Source organism: Carlito syrichta, unplaced genomic scaffold (genome assembly GCF_000164805.1).
Source record: "Carlito syrichta isolate Samal-C Ts95f unplaced genomic scaffold, Tarsius_syrichta-2.0.1 Scaffold315938, whole genome shotgun sequence".
Taxonomy (NCBI): Eukaryota; Metazoa; Chordata; class Mammalia; order Primates; family Tarsiidae; genus Carlito; species Carlito syrichta.
In genome coordinates, this window is record NW_007260034.1 from 15,707 (window position 1) to 35,711 (window position 20,005).

Here is a 20,005-nt window from a genome sequence, read left to right on the forward strand (position 1 = left end):
CCCATTTCCACTAGCGATCTGTGAGAGTTCACTTTTCCATGCATCTCCACCAGCAATTAGATATTAAATGCTGCCAGACATTTAATGGGTATAAAGCAGTAGCTCAATCTTATCTTATTTTGAATTCACCTACCCACTAATGAGTTTGGGTTTTTTTTCACATGCTTGTTGGACATGTATATTTGTTCCATTTTAAATTACCTCTTCAGATGTTTTATTTTTCTTTGGCATCCTCTATTATTTTCTAGTTAGAAATAGCTAGAGAAGCACCTGTATAATTTTAAATATTAACTTTTTGTCCTCTGTTTTGCAATTTTTTTCCAAATTTGTCAATCTTTTGTTGACTTCCTGAATGGTATCTTTTCTCATACAAAGTTATTTTTGAATGTTTTATGTAAAACAAATATCTACTTTTACACAGACATTTTTTGGATTTGATAGGTTGGTTAAAAAGTTATTTCTTACATATACTATATATATTCTTCTAGTTTTTCTTACTGCTATTTTATTATTTTATTTTTAGCTATTTAGTTCAACTGGAAATTATTGTTTAGAGTAAGTAAAAGATTTGGTTTTATTTTCTTTCTGTCAATTATGCCAACAACATTCATTAAAATGCTACCAACTTTTTAGAGACAACCCAAAGCACAACTGCATCAGACCAAAACCCATAATAATACAATTATAATTATTACATACCTATTATATTAACATGAAAATAACACTTATTTGAAATTATATATTATTTTGTATTTTAGTACAAAATGCTGTTGTATATAAATAGAAGTAGTTAACAATGTTAATTAGCAGTAACTGATAGGCGTGATTAAATATAACAATATTTTAATAAGGCTTCCTTCTTTCCTCTGATACAGCAGTTATTTTTACTCTTTTATTTATTTATTTATATTTGAGTTGGAGTCTCACTCTGTAGCCCAGACTGGAGTGCAGTGGCCGCTCCCAGCCACCGCAGCCTCTACCTGTTGGGCTCCAGCGATCCTTCCGCCTCAGCCTTCCAAGTAGCTGGAACTACAGGCGCGCGCTACCACGCCCGACTAATTTTTTTTTATTTATTGTAGAGATGAGGTCTCGCCAAGTTGCCCAGGCGGGTCTTAAACCCGCGGACTCAGGCAATCCACTCACCTCAGCCTCCCAAAGCGCGGGATTACGGGCTGAGCCACCGAGCCCAGCTTATTTTTACTCTTTTAAAATTCTGAATTTAGATATTTAAATGTTTTGGTCTATATTTAAGACCCACAAGTGTACAACTTTTAAAAAGGAGAATATAAATACAATAGGAGTAATTAAACTGATATCAACTGTATTAAATAACAATAACATGTTTCTTTCTGTCTCTAAATACAGTAGAATATTGTACTCTTCCTTACCCAATAATTCTTCTCTGAATTGCCTGTAATTTTTAGGATATCCTTCTTTTTTTTATGTGGTGGTAAAATGGGATATAATCAAACATGAAATGCACTTTGACTTGTGACTCTGCTCTTATCCAGCCCACATTACATTGATTCTGTTGTCATTTTAATGTGATAACATCAAGCTAAATATGCTCTTAACAAGTACAATGACCATTTGTATACTTAACCCTGAATTGTATTCCATATCTTTAAAATAAAAATTTTTTAAAAAAACAAGTTTTTCCATACAAAATACTTAGCAGTTCAGTTATCAGCAATAGCAGGTAATCTTTGCATCTATAAATTCATCTTATGTCTAAGGTGTTCACCATTTTCAAATAGTCTAGAGAATACTGGATATCATTATAAGTTATGTATCGCTTACGAAAATGGTTTTAAAGCACAGGGGTAATTTGAATTTTGTGAAATCAGTGCTAGATTCCAAAGAAGTTACAGTTTTATTAAAGAAATTGAGAAAGCCTTGTCTAACTTGTCTGCCCTGATGATTTATGATTTTATTTTAATTTCTTAGTTCTGAAATAGTCTTTTTTTTTAATGTGTCATTGTTTCACTATGAGTTTTTGTCATAATTTCCACGTAACATCCAATCATTCAGGTACAGTCAGTTCATCCTTTTCCAGCTGCCTATGTTTTCTTCAAAAAACATTAAACAAGTTTGGTAAAATAACATACAAATTACTGTTTTACTATAGCTCTTTTTTCTACTGTCACTCAATGTATTTTTAAATTAGAGGACATTCTTCTTGTCCCATGCTTTGAATGTGTGATTTTATGATGGTCCAACATTTTAACAATTAATAGTCATCTTGCAGTCACTTGTTTCTATTACATAAAAATTCACAAGTACTTCTGCACATTTTAAGAAAACTGAAAAGTGACCAAAATTTGACATTCTGAAGGCTTCACTATCACAGGCAAACAAATCATGCCCTTTTTTGCAATGCTGTATGCCAGATGTGCAGGTCATTTTGCAGATAGGATATTTCTATTTTATTTGTTAAGAAGCTTATAGACTAAATGAAACTTATCAAAATGTACATTTGCAGTGTCTGAAGAATTTGCAAATAGATACAAAGCATAGTTTGTATTTGAAAAGAATATCAGTAGGCTTTTGTTTTTTTATTTCTGCAGTTTTATTAAAATCTTCCTAGAAGTCAAGACGTTTTGAACCTTCATTTTAAAAATCAAATTACCTGAAAGCTGGAGGGACCATTTTTTTGTTGCCATTGACACATAACTTTACTGTAGAAAACATGATCATTCAGGTAAGATATGAAAGAGTCGACTCTATATAGTAAGAGGCCAAATATCTGTTAGCAAAATTTCCTTTTTTTTTCACACAGTACATTATTTTTACAACCTCGTAATAAGAAAAAGTAGCTCCACTGAGGTGTATAGAGCTATCAGGGGAAGAATACAATAATGTATGTTTGTTCAGGTGGCATGCCCATACCACCTGCTATTTTCAGCTAAGCATTGGTATCTTTTGAGAGTCACGAAAACTTTTGAATGATGTAGAACTATTTCCTATCTTATCCTAAACTTGTGGGATTCATTTTCCACCTGTACTTTCAACATCCTTCTCTCCACCATATCCAGTGCCAAATTATTTTATTGTTCAGTAGGCTGTTTTGGTTATTGACCTCCCTGATCCAGTTATTTGTGTTCTTCCATCTATAATAAGATAATGGTCATTAGCTTTCTCTGTTGGTGATGCCCAGGTCATGCTGGCATTGATACTGCCATAATTCTCATTTTTGTTATCGGAACTCTTTAAAAAATGAACATAGTATTCGCAGTGTTAAAAATTAAATTAATATCATCTTAATAAAATCTTGATATCAAGATGGTACCAAGAAAGTAGTCAATCTATGGGCAAGGAGCTGTTAACACTCATGATTACAATACATCTAAGTTGCTCAGTACCTGCAATGATGCAACAGGAATCATTCATTATCATGAACACCAAATCACAGTTGCCAATGTCAGGAGTCAGGGGAAAACAGCGACAACAGCTGTGGAGGGCAGACAATCCATGCTATACCCATCTGCTACAAAAACAGTGTTGCTTTCAGCCCCTATTTTTTGAACCATGGTGTAGGTTCTGTGCCCATACCCAACCTTGCCAAAAATCTGGACTTTTTGTCTCCCCAGAAAGTTACTCCTGACATGAGTTTTTTGTGCTATGACTGGGGCATCTAAGGCAAGCCAGGATTGTTGTCACCCCAGCTCTTCCATTTGAGCTTCCATTTATGAGCATTTTTGCCTTCAATTCATCTGCTCAATATTTTGGTTAAGAAATTGAGGTTTACTTTTTGTAGCCTCATAAATCTTTTTGGACTCATTCAAATATTAAGTGCTTTTTTGGGGGGGGTCTTGGTTTTCTTTTCTTTTTTTTTCTGTCAAAATTTTAATCTTCCACACTGCAGGGAAACCTGGAATGTTGTGTACTTGTTCTAATTCAGTTTTCCCTCTGACTTCGGTGCTTACCATATGGATTGTTATTTATTTATTTTTGTCATCCCATAAGGATTCAGGTCCAGATGGTAAACTATCATAGGTATTGGTAGTCCTGCTAATTGTGGAAGGTAAAATGTCCTCTTTCTCTGTGGACCAGAACAAACAAACTGACTCACAAATTCCCCTCGAAACACACAGAAGATTCTGTAAGTTGTCCCGGCTTCTGGTATCTGTCTGGGAGATATCTGTCCATATGTTCCACTCCTTCCTGGCTAATTTAAAGGCAGCAGAACATGGCTATTCCTAGAGACAAATATCTAAGTAAAGAAGTCAAGAGGACTCAGGGTCCACAGGTTTCTGTGAATCCCACATTTCCCAAACTTAGTTTCTTTGTTGCCTTTTCCAGAGGTTCCACTGGTTTTCTCAGACACTCACCTAGCCTGGAGGAGAGAATTGCCAGTTCTTTTTCCCCTGCACAATTTACCTTAAGCCCCAGCCTTTCTGGCCATCTGTCTTCTAGACTCCAACAAATATTTGTTTCAAGAGAAAATTGCCAGTGGAGGGGAAGGAAGCTGCATTCAGTTTTCTATATTCGCAGAGTGCTTTTAAAAATCTTTTACAAAATACTTAGTATTTCAACAATCTCAAAAAGGACAAGCAAAACATAAGATTTACAGGTAGGCATACCGCTGCTTTTCTAGATTAAAGAAAATACTTTTTAAAGTTGATATTGATTTATTTTTAATATATTTATATCTTTTTTATGAAAATGTATGCCATGTGATGACTATCTCAGAGTACAAATTCAAATTTCAACAAAATAGCAGACAAAATATGGCAGCTCAACAGTTAAGACAGCAGTAAACAAAACCGTATATATTTTAAAAGTCAGTCTTAAGCACTTAAATTTGGACTTGATCATGATTTATTGTGCTGCATAAGTTTGGAAGAATTGATGAATGCTGCTAAATTATTAATTTGCCCAAAGTGAGAGAGGCCACCACCTCAAGCCACATGTCATAAATATTAAAGCCATCCCATCTTAAGGACTTATGTGGGCCATGAATTATAAGGACCACTGTAAATCGATTCTGGATTACTCATAACTCTTTGTGCCTGTGATTCACAATCACTTTATCCCCCACTGACCATTAGTTAAAATTGTAAAGAAGTTAGCAGCCAAGTGTACAAGAATTTGTTTTTCTCACATTATTCTCAGGCTTTTTCATTTTTATTTGGTGAGAAAAAATAATAGATTTCCATACTTCGGCCTTTATTTTAATTTTTTTAAATGCTGCTTTGTTTCAATCCTGAGAATCAAAAATGCTTCAATAGCTTGGCTACAAAATCAATAGGCCTCAGGGGTCCAGACTCATATAAACCAAGTATTCATTTATTCTACTGATTCTGACAAATAAACAACCTTCTTTTTAAAAACTCAATCCTTTTAACTTAATACTGTGATAATAGAGCACTAAGGAAGTTGCATTCTTTTTGCCACATACTACATTGTGTTGTGTTTATTTATATAAATAGCTATGCCTCACAATCAAAGGTTACCATATCTCACACATTTTTGAATCCTCAAGGAACATCTTCCAGAAATGTATCTTTAATGTAGTAAAAGGAGCATAGGAGATGAGCCTGAGCTCAAGTTCCAAACCTTCCACGAGTCATTGGTATGACAGAGCAGGTTATATTACCTCATCTGTGAATTAAATATTATAATATCAACTATCTCACAGTGTCGTAAAAAACAAACTTTTGAGTAAAATACATTTTAAGAGTTGGAAAATGCTTCATAAATATTATCTATTATCATAAAGAAGAAAGAAAGGATAGAAGGAGAATATTTTTTCTTCAGCAAGGAAAAATTTTACACTTTTGGTTTAAATGCCATTTTTCCATAATCGTTACCACTGAATTTCCTTTTTATCAAAAAGATCATCATTGCTGTCTCTCTGTAGCTATAGATTTTGAAGTGAGCTTTTAAGTAATTTGCAAAATTAAAGATTGACATGAGAAAGAATATGGTTCTAATTCAAATCGAGGTTGATGGGATAACAGATAGTGATATCTATTTGTTTGTGGCATGGGCTTCTATAGTTATTATGGTAGTCTAGTGACTAATATGTTAAAAATAAAAGTGCATTCAGTATTAGCTCATTATGGAGATGTTGGAACAGAGGCAAACAGGACAAGAGCAGTCTGCAAAGTGAAATGTGCCATAATTCATAACATGTCAAGGAACACAGGTACAAATTTTGTACATAAATTTTCCCATCCTTCACTTTGCTTGGCAAGAAATGCAAATATTTGAGAAAATAACACTGAATGTTTACAGTTCTTCACCTGACAGATGAAAAATTGCAAAACACTTGTAGGTTAGAAGAGTGTGTATATTCAAGAAATGGTCTCCAAAAGATATCTATGTTTAATCAGTTAGATACCATAGATAAGGAACTTCAATATTTGGGATATCCTACAACTATCTCAGGTACCAGAATATTTGAGCAGGCTTTCCAAACTCTTCCCAATAATAATTAATTTTCCTTTTCTTTAAACTGCTCTAAACAGAAGCTGTTATTAGGACCCTTATCATAATATGCTTTGTGTTACAGCAATTTAGTGCTTGATTTAACCTCCATTACTGAGTTGTAAGCAGTTTGATGGCTAGGGCCCAAGTCTTACTTTTATATCCCTTCTAGACTTACCTTCAGGATCTTAGAATTAATGCATGATGATTGTCAGTAAAATTGAATTTAAAGAAAGACTATCATAGAAATAATGCAAAAATGAAACAAACCCTAGGTTAGTGAGAATTTTATCACATGCTCTCAGCATCTCAGGCACTATTATGAGGACACAGGTGCTGAGCAATGTCTATTAATGTCCATGGCATTCTAGTATTTCTACTTTGGAGTTCAAAGATTAGTGATACTAGAGGTAGAATCACATTGGAATATTTTCTCTTCTTCACAGTGGGACTTGGAATATGTTGGTACGAAGCTCCCAGATTCATTTTCTTACTTCTGTTTAACCTAGTATGAAGCACTCTGCTGATATGGACTCCATTGGTAAATAAATGAACAGCATGCAATTCAGCTGCCTATTGAAACATGACCTCAAGAATAGGGTTCATTGAAAAACACTCAGAAACTTCCATCACCTAGTCAGATGTTTTATTCAAGACATTTCCTTCAATGATTATTCTGTTGTAAAGTGACTTTATACTTGTTGATAAGCATTTTCTAGATAGTTCTAATTTGACAGTCAAAAACCATTTAAAGGACAATTATTATATTTTTTAATTGATGACAAAGTCCAGAAACATTTTTAAAATCTAAAATGGTTGGAGTTACTATGCAACATTTCATTGCCATTGCCACAGGCTATGATCATACTGTTTCAATTATTCTCTTTTTAAAAAATTCATTCATAATGCTTTGTAACATTAGAATTACTAGAAACAACGTATAAAATGGTAATGGTACTGTTACCATACATTTAAGTAGAACCCTGCAATTCACAAAGCAGCAACAACAATGCTTAGAACACTTTTCTAACAAAGCAATATGACCCCTACTGGGGAGGTCCCTTGTGGTTTGTAAAGAAGCTGCCTGGGGATCCAGGGAGCCAGAGTGGCTGTTTGAAACAGAAGATAATAGCAAAAAATCAAAGTGAGTTGTTAAAGGAAGCTTCAAGATCACTACTATCTCTCTATCACTGTAGATTTAGTCCTAGGAAGCTAAAAGCAGATCTGAAAGTTGGTGACTAGTGCAAAGGATCAGACTATGGGATAGCTATGCCGGTGAGGATTCAATGTACAGGAAACTAACCATGTATTTTTCCTTCTCTCACAACATCAATACTCCAAGAATCTGTTTGTTTTTATAATTATATCAAGCTTCACATATATAAATTGTTCCTGATTATAATTACTCATTATTTATCACCTGTAGCATTCCTGTACAGCAAATGGTATACATATCAGTAAGGTGTCAGGATTGTTCAAATGCATACTCCCAGGTCTCAAACACCAAAAATTCCCTTGTAGTAAGTTTGGGATTAGATCTAGAATCTACATTTCTTTCTTTCTTTTTTTTTTTTTTTTTGAGTTGGAGTTTCACTCTGTCGCCCAGACTGGAGTGCAGTGGCCCCTCCTGGCCACCGCAGCCTCATCCTGCTGGGGCTCCGGCGACCCTTCTGCCTCAGCCTTCCAAGTAGCTGGAACTACAGGCGCGCACTACCACACCCAGCTAATTTTTTTATTTATTGTAGAGATGAGGTCTCGCTAAGTTGCCCAGGCGGGTCTCGAACCCACGGGCTTAGGCAATCCACTCACCTCAGCCTCCCAAGGCATGGGATTACATTTCTAACATAAGAATCCCTTGGTACTTCTCATGGTGGTGGTCTTAGCATCACTCAGTGAGAATGACAGACCAATATAGTACCTAACACAGTACACAGTGTACCAGAGACACTCCATAAGTAGTACTTGCATTAAATGTTTTCTTTAAAAAAGAATATCTCGGGGCCGGGCTTGGTGACTCAGCCTGTAATCCCAGCACTTTGGGAGGCCGAGGCGAATTAATTGCCGGGCCCGGGGTTCGGGACCAGCCCGGGCAACTTGGCGAGACCTCGTGTCTACAATAAAATTAAAAAATAGCTGGGCGTGGTAGTTTGCATCTGTAGTTTCAGTTATTTGGAAGGCTGAGGCGGAAGGATCACTGGAGCCCAGAAGGTCGACGCTAGGGTGGCCGTGAGCGTGCATGCCACTGCACCCCAACCTGGGTGAAGGAGTGAGACTCCAACTCAAAAAAATTAGTAAAGAAAGAAAGAATATCTCATGATTTGGTTAGGGTTTATCCCCAACAAAAAATGGTATCTACTGTATCCTCTACGCTCAGTAAACTGGTCTGAAAGTTTTAGGTCCTTCATTATTTCATGCAAAATTTTTTGTTGAGTATCTACTGTTGGCCTGGTCTAAGCCAATTTTTTGAAAATTTAGTGCTATTAAATGTATCAAATATGTTTTTTATATTTTCTGCCTTTATGTTTATATATTCCAATGCTTTTTATTTATTTATTTATTATTATTTTTATTTTAAATATGTAGGGTACAATTCAGGGTTAGGTATACAAATGTCCATTATTCAGGTACCCTTGTTGATAAGGTGTGCTCCTGTCCTCACCTCCCCTGGCAGTTTCCTACTACTGCCAATTCCTTTCTTATAGTATTATAATAGTTATTCAAGGTCTGCTTATGAGTGAGGACATGTAGTACTCGCTTCTTTGTTTCTGTGATAGAACACTCAGTATTGTAGCCTCTAAGTCCATGCAAGTTGCTGTGAAGTTCATAATTTTGTCCTTCTTTATGGCTGTGTAATATTCCATTGTGCATACAAACTACTTTTTTGTTTCTATTCAGTCCTCTTTTGATGGGCAGCATGATTGGTTCCATGTTTCTGCTATTGTGAATAATGTTGCAATAAATATGTGTGTACAGGTAACTTTTTCATAGACTGATTCGAGTTCCTCCAAGTATATTACCAGTAGGGGAATTGCAGGGTCATATGGGAGGTCGTTTTAGATCTTTTATGAAACACCACACTGCTTTTTACAGAGACTGTACTAGTTTACACTCCCAGCAACAGTGTAGAATTGTTCCCTTTACCCCACATCATCTCCAGCACCTATTGTTTTTTGATGTATTGATGATGACCATCCGGACTGGAGTTAGGTGGTATCTCAGTGTAGTTTTAATTTTGCACTTTTTTGATGACTAGTGAGGCTGAGCATTTTTTCATGTGTCTGTTGGCTGCTCATATGTCTTCTTTTGAGAAGCGTATATTCATATATTTTGCCCACTTTGTAATAGGGCTTTTTTTTTCCTTTTCAGCACATTTAAGTTCCTTGTAGATCCTAAATGTTAGTCCTTTGTCAGATATACAGTTGGCAAATATTTTTTCCAATTCTGTCGGCTGTCTCCCCACTCTCTTGATGGTTTCTTTTGCTTTGCAGAAGCTTTTCGATGTGATGAGGTCCCACTTGTCTATCTTATCTCTTATGGCATGGGCACTTGGAGTTTTGATCAGGAATTGGTTGCCAGTTCCAATTTCTATAAGGGTGTCTCCTGTGTTTTCTAAGGTTCTTATAGTTTGAGGTTTTACGTTTAGGTCTTTAATTCATTTAGAGTTGATTTTTGTGTATGGTGATAGGTAGGGGTCTTGTTTTAATCTTCTGCATGTGATCAGCCAGTTTCCCAGCACCATTTATTGAATAAGTTCTCCTCTCCCCAGTGGTTGATGGTGGAGGCTTTCTCAAAGATGAGTTGGGTGAGAAATTGTGGTTTTGCTTCTGGAATCTCTATCCTGTTCCATTGGTCTATATGCCTATTCTTGCACAAATACCAGGCTGTTTTGATTATTGTAGCTTTATAATAAAGTTTAAAGTGTGGGAGCATGTTGCATCTCACTTTGTTTTTTGTTTTGTTTTGTTTTTTGTTTTTGTTTTGCTTTTTTGCTAAGGATTGTTTTGGTTATTTGTGATTGCTTATGTTTCCATATGAATTCCTGTATTGTCCATTTCCAGGTCTGAGAAGAATGCTGTTGGTAATTTTATGCGTACTGTATTAAATCTGTCGGTTGCCTTGGTTAGAATGGACATCTTAACAATGTTGATTCTTCCAGTCCATGAGCATGGAGTATTTTTCCATTTGTTTATGTCATCTTTGATTTCTTTAAGCAGTGTTTTATAGTTTTCATTGTAAAGGTCTTTTACTTTTTGGTTAGGAAGATGTCAAGGTATTTTATTTTTTATGTGTGGCTACTATGGATGGGATTGTGCTTTTTATTTGTGTTTCTGATTGTTTATTGTTGATGTGTAGGAATATGACTAACTTTTGCACATTTTTTTTTTTTATGCCCTGAGACTTTGCCAAACTCCTTTATCAGTGCAAGGAGGTTTTCTATACCTCTTGGGTTTTCAAGTTATAGAATCATGTCATCCGCAAAGAAGGATAACTTAGTTTCCTATTTTCCTATTTGGATAGCCCTAATTTCCTTCTCTTGTCTGATTGCTCTAGTGAGGACTTCCAATACTATGTTGAACAGAAGTGAGAGTGGGCATCCTTGTCTTGTTCCAGTTTTCAGGGGAAATGGTTCCAATTTCTGTCTGTTTAGCAGTATGTTGGCTGTGGGTTTCTCATAGATGGCTCTTACTATTATGAAGTATGTTCCATCTATGCCTAGATGTTTGAGAGTTTTTATCGAGAAGAGGTGCTGGATTTTATCAAAAGCCTTTTTTCACATCTAATGATATAATCATGTGGTTTTTGTCTTTATATCTGTTGATGTTTTTAATTACATTTATGGTCTTGTGGATGTTGAACCAGCCCTGCAACATGGGGATGAAGCCTACTTGGTCATGTTGGATGATTTTTGAGATGTGTTGTTGGATCCAGTTTGCTAGAATCTTGTTGAAAACTTTAGCATCTATATTCATCAAAGATATTGACCTGTAGTTCTCTTTCATTGTTGTATATTTACCCAGTTGGGTATCAATGTGATGTTTGTTTCATAAAATGATTTGGGGAGAGTTTCATCTTTCTCAATTGCCTGAAATACTTTCCATAGGATTGGTATCAGCACCTCCTTGTATGTTTTGTAGAATTCTGATGGAAAGCCATCTGGTCCAGGGTTTCTTTTTGTAGGTAGTTTTCTTATGGTGTAGTTGATTTCCTTGGTTGTTATTAGTCTGTTTAGGGTCTCAATTTCTTGTTTCAACTTGGGGAGGTTGTGTGATGTCAGAAAGTCTTCCATTTCATTTAGGTTTTCGGGTTTGTTTCTGTACAGGTGTACATAGTAATCTCTGACAATCTTTTGTATTTCTTTGGGGTCAGTTGTGACTTCATCTTTTGTGTTTCTGATTGTGTTTATTAGGGCTTTGTCTCTCTTTTTCTTGGTCAGTCTAGCCATCAATCTTGTTTATCCTTTCAAAGAAAACTTTTGGTTTCATTGATTTTTTGTTTTATATTTTTGTCTTCTTGGTCCCAAATTTGGGCTTTTATTTTTGGTCATCTGGATTCTTCTGCTGAAGTTAGGGTTTTGGTGGTCTTGCTTTTCCAGCTTCCTTAGGTATTTGTTAGGTTGATAACTTGTGATCTTTCCATTTTCTTCATGTGTGTTCATAGAGATATGAATTCTCCTCTTAGGACTGATTTCATGGCATCCCAGAGATTTGGGTAAGATGTTTCTTCATTTTCATTTATTTCCAGGTATCTTTTAATCTCTGTTTTGATTTCCTTTTGACTCAGAAGTTGTTTAGCATCATGGTGTTTAATGTCCATGTCTTTGTGGGTTTTGGGGGAACTTTGTTGGTGTTGATATTTATTTTTATTCCACTTTGGTCTGAGAAGGTGCATGGCAGAATTGAAAATGTAAACAAAAACAAAGAAAGAGAGAAGAAAAAATAACAAAAACTAAAAAACCAAAAACAAAACAAACAAACAAAAAAGCTCACTCTGTGGCCATTTCTGTAACTCCAGGTCCCTTTCTGCTATCACGGCCACATTAAAGGAAGGGTTGTGGTCTCCAGGCTGTCCCCTTGCTCTCACTGCAGGCTGATAGGGTTGCTCTCAACGTGGGTCAGATGCCCCACAGACTACTATGAGAGGAGGGTGAATCAGATCTGGACTCACCTGACTTGCTACTGCTGTCAAGTCTCTCACTCAGATCTGAGGTATCTGTGCCTGTTCTAGCATGGGGGAGGGGCTTCTGTCTCTCCAAGTCCATTGAGGGGATAGCCACTGGGTCCCAGGCTGGAGGCTGTACAGAGCTGGGTGGGGCACTACAGGTCTCTGCCCAGTCCCAGGACAGAGAAGATGGTACAGGTCAACATCTCCTCACCGATGGCCAGGCTCCATTTTAGATTTTCATGCCCTGACTTCTCCATCATTCCTGGGGCTCATGCCTGGTCCGCTCCCATAGGTGATGGCAAGGGCTGGGTGCCAGGTGGTGAGGAGAAGCTGTTCTCTGCTGCCTCCTCTCAAGAGAGCCCTGAGAATGGCACATGATTCTGCACACCTGGGGCTCCAGTCTCAGGGTGATGGTGGGTTGCAGTCACCTCCGAAGAAGAACCCCAGGTACATGAACCTGAGTCTCCCCTTGGACGGGACTTTCACTCACCCACCTGCACACACCCACTCATGCAGATAGTTTTTATGGACACTCGCTTTTGCGGAGACTCTCACACTCCAACCTGTTCTGCCGCCATCTTGCCCAGAAGCCCACAGATGTGTCTATATATTCCAAAATTATATGTAGTCATCTGCTTTTGCATTTTTTCTTTTAATTTGGATTCTTTTTAAAATTATATTTAATTTACTACTCTGCAGGAATTTACTTTGTGTAGTATGACATACTGCTCTAATATTAATATTTTTAAGTAATTGCCTATTTTAGTCTCAAATTTTAAATATTTCATATTTGCCACACTAATTATGTGAATTATGGTCTTTCTAATATAATCTACATATATTTATATACATTTTAATTCATTTTTATTCATTTTTTTACTTTTTAAAAACAATCGGTATTGATTTAATATTTTTCAAGGACAGTTTAAAGAATAAATCTTCTACTCAGGTAGTTCTAAATTTCACTAATAAAATTCTATTTTCAAGTAAGAACATGCTGTTACCTTTCACATATAGGTTCCATTAATTTTTCTGGCCCAAGACATATCACATGTTAAAGACAATACTTGCCTGAAAATCTATTTCCCAGAAGCCACACCTTTTTGTTTTTAATTATCTCTGGTCATTATAGCTTTTTTTGTTGAGCCATTGTGCAATAACATTTGGCAGGTTAACGCTAGCCTTTGTTTTACTGTTATTTTGTTCTCATATTATCCAAATGTATATCCTTCAATACTTTACACTGATTTTTTTCTAGTTAACTAGCAAACAGTATTTTCCTTCAAATCTTTACTATTTCTTTGTAAATAGTATAATACAAAAGTATCAGTATAGTTCTTTTACCATTATTCATAATGATAAAATGGCAAATTATGTTAAGATAGAATTCAACTAAACCTCATAATTTAATCACATCATAATGTGGGGTTTTTTGTTTGGTTGGGGTTTTTTTTGGTTTTGTTGTTGTTGTTTTGTTTTGTTTTTTTGTGAGAACTTGTGTGGTGGTGGCACTTGCAAGCTCCTCAGGAAGCTGAGGCAGGAGGATTGCTTGTGCTTAGGAGGTTGAAGCTGCAGTGTGTCATGATTGTGCCATTGCACTCCAGCACGGGTGACAGAGTGAGACTCTGACTCAAAAAAAAATTTTTAGAGATATTTCTAAAGTAATAATAAAATAAGAATGATGCTTATAGGATTTGAGGCTGATTAAATGAATTGGCATATGTAAAGAAGGACTTAGTACTGCCTGACACACACAAAGCATTTATAATGTGTTCTTAAATGATAAAACTTAGTGTTTCCTTTGAAAGACTATGGGCTGCAGTAACTAAGAAAAAATAGCCATTATATTTAACATTTGGCCATAAAACTTGACTAAATTGTTGGAGACAAGGGACTACAAACTCATTAAAGTTCTAAAATAAATCAATAAATAAAATTATTGGAAATTTTCTACAATAATTTGTGTTAGCATTATATTTAGTCTAAGAAAAATTTTGGTTCTTACGGTTCTCCCTTAAAAAACTCTTTTAAAATTATTCTTTTATATTTGTCACTTATATACTTTCAAAAAATAGACTTTTTTCTGTTCTGTTGTTCTCTATTTTCCCATCCAAGTACTCACCAGGCCTAACTGTTTAGCTTCCAAAATCAGATGAGATTGGTGCATTCAGGGTGGTATGGCCATAGACTGGTTTTCTATTCTCAAATACATACTGTGCTGTTTTATTTTTAAGCTTTATAACTATCTTATTTTCTTCATCTTCCAAGTCTCCATCATTTTTTTTCATTTTCAAAACTTCTTTGCTATTCCTATCCATTTTCTACTAATTAAATTTGCAAAGATCTTAAAACATCCTGAAACATCCTTTAAGTATTTTATGTAGAATTTCATTAAGTATTGGATACTCTGAGAAAAACTGAAATTTCTTTTACTATTGTGCATCTCCCCTTTTAGGAATATGTTATGTTTATCAAGAAGTAAGTTTAAGTCTTCTTCAGTTGTTTTAAAGTTCTTCATATAATCCCTACTCATTTATTGTTAAATTTATTCCCAGGTACTTATATTTAGTGTAAATAGATATTTTTACTTAAACTATTTATCATCTTTTATTGATATAATACTGAAAAAGCAAATTATTTGTATATCTCCATGTATAACTAATTGATTGTTGAAATCTCAATTTTTTTCTAATACTTTTTCAGCTGATTCTTGTGAGCTTCTTAGGAAGTTCTTCTTACAGTTTTTCTTAATAGATTGAAATCATATTTTTATTTTCTTCTTTATTGCATAGAATAAAATCACAGTAATATTAAGTTTTAAGGGTAGTAGTATAATTTTTATTTTAATGATAAGACCATTAGAGTTTTATTTTGTTTTGTTTTGTTTTCTTTTTGAATTTGGTCACCTAGGCTGGAGTGCAATGGCATGATCATCACAGTTCACCTCCTGGGCTAAAGTCACCCTTATACCTCAGCCTCCTGTGTAGTTGGGACTACAGAGTGTGCCACCACACCTGGCTGATTTTTTTATACAGATAAGATCTCACTATGTTACTCAGGCTGGCCTCAAACTCCTGGACTGAAGGTATCCTTCCATCTCTGCCTCCCAAAGTGCTGGGATTGCATGTGTGAGCCCCTGTGCCTTGCCTGAGTTTCAACTTTTATAGGCTTTCTGCTTATTTGAAGTATTCTATATCTCATCTCATTAAAGAAGTATTTTTTTCTTCCAGGTTTACCAATAGATAATAGGTAGATAACTGTTTTCAATTTTGTCTTTCTGTTGTCTGTTAAAAGAGTATTTTAAATGTTTATAAAGACTCACTTGTAATATATATTATCCTTGCTGGGTTTGGTGGCTCAGACTGTAATCCCAGTACCTTGGGAGGCTGAGGCGAGTGGATTGCCTGAGCCCACGGGTTCTAGGTCAGCCCAGGCAACTTGTCGATACCTCATCTCTACAATAAATCAAAAATTAGCTGGGCATGGTAGCACGCCTGTGGTTCCACCTACTTGGAAGGCTGAGGAGGAAGGATCGCGGTAGCCCAACAGGTTGACGCTGGGATGGCTGTGAGCATGCCACTGCACTCCAGCCTGGGCGGCAGAGTGAGACTCTAACTAAAAAAAAAAAAAAAAGATACATTATCCCAGTAACCTTTTAAATTCTGAACCAGCATTGCTTTTCCTTGTTCATAATGCTGTATTAATCTTCTATATAAGCAAACTAACTTTTTACTTTAATTTTTGGTTCTATTATTCTTGTAAATTTACTAAGTTCTATTTTATATTTAATAATGCTCTAAATAAACTATTAAAATGTTTAGGATATCGATTTGTTTTGCTTTTTGGGGGCAACTTTGTGATTTAGGATATGACTGATTACTGAGGGACAAAAATAATTGTTAAAAGCTATTGTAAATGGCTCAGAACAAAATTATGTCCCCTAAATGTTTACACAGAAGGTTGTAGAGTTTTTAATTATTATTTCCTCATAGCAGTGCCCACCAGGGAATTGCTTCTAAGTGCAACTGCAAGATATCCATAGGCCACAGTTGACAAAAGATTAACTTAGAAGGACATAGAGAAAATATAGTTCATCATCAGGGCAACATTGATCATTTCTTTTTGATGTGAGTTGTACTTGCAGCATTCATTTAGTATATAGATGACATGCAAAGAGATGATATCTATATTGGGTGAGTGTCAGAACCTGCCTGACTTAGAGGTCTAATAACCCAAAGGAATCAATAGCTCTTGTAATAACTCCAAAGGTATAGCTTTCAGGGACCCAAAAGGGTCAGAACAAGTCACAAAACTCACTGAGTTCAGAGAAGCTCAATGACATGGCTTTTTTTCATGCATTATTTGTTCTCCCAGTCCAAATTACATCTACCACTCAGAAGTTGTTTTACTACCAGCAGTGTTGTCTAGAAGCATAGTAAACATTCATCTTTCTAATGTTTCCAGAACAGAACTATAGACTAAGCCAAATGCAAATTCCTATTCATGTTATAAGTTTACTTAGAAATATACAACCAAGCAGGGCACAGAGGCTCATGCCTATAACCCCAGCACTGTGAGAGGTGGAGGTGAGAGGATTGCCTGAGCCCAGGAGTTTGCGATCAGCCTGGGCAACGTGGGGAGATCTCGTCTCTACAATAAATAAAAAAATTAGCCGGACGTGTTCGTGCGTGCCTGTAGTCCCAGCTACTTGGGAGGCTGAGGCAGAAGAATCGCCTAAGCCCATCAGTTCAAGCCTGTAGTGGCCCCAACATGCCACTGCACTCCAGTCAGAGACTCTGACTCAATAAATGAATGAATAAATAAATATATAAATAAATATACAATCAGTCTTCTATGTCTGTTGGTTCTACAACCATAAATTCAATGAACTACGGATCAAAAACAAAAATAAAAAATAATACAACTATAAAAAATGCAAATTAAAAACTATGCAATAGACAGCTATTTACATAGCATTTGCACTGTATTAGGTGTTGTAAGTATACTTGAGGATGTGTATAGGTTACATGCCAATACCATTATATATAAATTATATATAAATGACTTGAGCATTCCTGGATTATGGTATCCACATGGGTCCTAAAACCAATCCCCCACAAAACCAAGGGGCAACTATATGTTCTATTATTTTTTGTGCAATCAGTGTTTCTTATCCTGTCTATGTAAATTAGAATTCCAACCTTAAACCTGCTTCTTAATTGTTCTCCATATTTTTGCAGGTAAAATATGGAAACTATGCTTTTGTATGGGATGCAGCTGTATTGGAATATGTGGCTATCAATGATCCAGATTGTTCCTTTTACACCATTGGAAATACTGTGGCTGACCGGGGGTATGGAATTGCATTACAACACGGCAGTCCTTACCGAGATGTTTTCTCACAAAGGTAAGATTTGTGTTTGCCCCAAATAAGGAGAGAAGAAACTTATACAAAGAAAATTCACTTGGTTACCCAATTTGGTGCATTACATTTTGTATTCTTTGTTAGGAGAAGAGCAATAAACAACAGAAAAAGAACAATAAACAACGAGAAAAAGTAGTGGTTGTTTGAAAATACATTAATTTCCTAAAGCATGTACCGAAGTGTTATTTTTACCATAAATAAAGGGAGGGGTATTGCTACATATAACTGGTTTTTTTTTGGTTTTTTTTTTGAGTTGGAGTCTCACTCAGTCGCCTAGACTGGAGTGCAGTGGCCGCTCCTGGCCACCGCAGCCTCGCCTGCTGGGCTCCGGCGATCCTTCTGCCTCAGCCTTCCGAGTAGCCAGAATTACAGGCGCGCGCTACCACGCCCGGCTGATTTTTTGATTTATTGTAGAGATGAGGTCTCGCTGCCCAGACGGGTCTCGAACCCGCGGGCTCAGGCAATCCAATCACCTCAGCCTCCCAAAGGCGCGGGATTACAGGTTGAGCCACCGAGCCCAGCTCATATAACTGGTTTTACTCACAAAAACTTGATATTGAAAAGAAAGTAGGTGTGTTAGTAATTTCTATTAAAATTAAACTAAGCACTCTAGTCTGAATTTTTAGGGGTTAAATGTCACGGAGTTAGACAAAATCTAATTCATTTCTAAAAACACTAAGGCATAAAATAAACTCCAGGATCATGTTAAAGTTCTAATGTACTAAAGCACATAATGTTTCCATCTGAATTTTGCAAAGGAAAGGGGTAAGAATTTAGTGTCAAAATACATATGATTTTGTCATGGAATCAGAGAGATACCTATTAAGACATTATACCCCTTCTTAAGTACAAATTTTCTCTTATAAGGGAGTTAAGAAGAAAGGTTTCAAAATATCTATTTTAGATTAACAATGTATTTGAAAGACTTGGACCAAAAGAAATTTGCAAACATCACTGCATTTTATTCTATCTACTACCAAACAAGCTTGGACCTAAGATAGAATAATATCTTCCAAGCAGGAGTATATTTCATCTGATGTTGATAGTAAATTTTATTTTCTAAATTTTCTTTTACTTATTCTCTAAAAACTAATAATAGGCCAAGAGGGCAGTTCAAGATAGTACTAAGGACCCAAATTTCAAACTATTTGAATTTTAGTTCTCCAAATTTTAGTATAACAAAAAGCCAGGCATTTTATGTTTTTATTTTAAAAGAACTAAAAATCATTGGCCACAATTTATGTCATAACTCTTCTATTAGCTAACCATAAAACTCTAGACCTCTGCCCTTATCTGTAAATCAAGGAAGTTATGTTAATTCTAGGGTCCTGTATTTTCTGCTTTGCTATGTAGCAAACAACTCCAAAGTATCAGTGATGAAAAATAAGTTATTTCTCATTCACCAAACATGAGGGCTATGACCTGACAATGTTTTACTGCAAGCTGTGGGTCAACTGCAAGTCTGCTTTTTCGTTTTTTTTTTTTAATCAATAATTTTTATAATGGTTTTGTGGGGTACAGTTAAGGGTTAGGTGTACAATTACATTTCATTCAGGCACCCTGTTGATAAGAGGTGTTTCCTCATCCCCAGACAGATATTTGCTACTGTTAATCCCATCCCTCCCCATAGTTTCCCAGTACCGTAAGTCATTTTATTATAGTATTACATTGGATGTTCAAGGTTCATTATATGAGTGAAAACATGTGATACTCGGATCTTTGTTTCTGTGAGAGGTCACTCAGTATTATAGACTCTAGTTCCATCCAGGTTGCTGCGAAATTCATGATTTTGTTCTTTTTTATGACTGCATAGTATTCCATCATGTATATGTACCACATTTTTTTTTAATCCAGTCCTCTTTTGATGGACAGCATGGTTGCTTCCAGGTCCTTGCTATTGTGAACAATGCTGCGATAAACATACATGTGCAGGTATCTTTTTTATAGAGTGATTTGTGTTCTTCAGGATATATTCCCAGTAGCAAG

The 20,005-nt window shown here is 35.8% G+C and overlaps 1 protein-coding gene across 1 annotated transcript in view; it reads left to right on the forward strand.

The window, feature by feature from the left end:
- The first annotated feature begins 7,701 nt into the window (after window positions 1-7,701).
- Window positions 7,702-20,005, forward strand: part of LOC103276131 (glutamate receptor ionotropic, delta-2) — a 148,140-nt gene continuing 135,836 nt past the window's right edge. Inside the window, exons 1-2 of the mRNA XM_008073536.2 lie at window positions 7,702-7,707; window positions 17,835-18,001. Coding sequence (XP_008071727.2) covers window positions 7,702-7,707; window positions 17,835-18,001 — 173 coding nt within the window. The remainder of the gene's footprint in view (window positions 7,708-17,834; window positions 18,002-20,005) is intronic.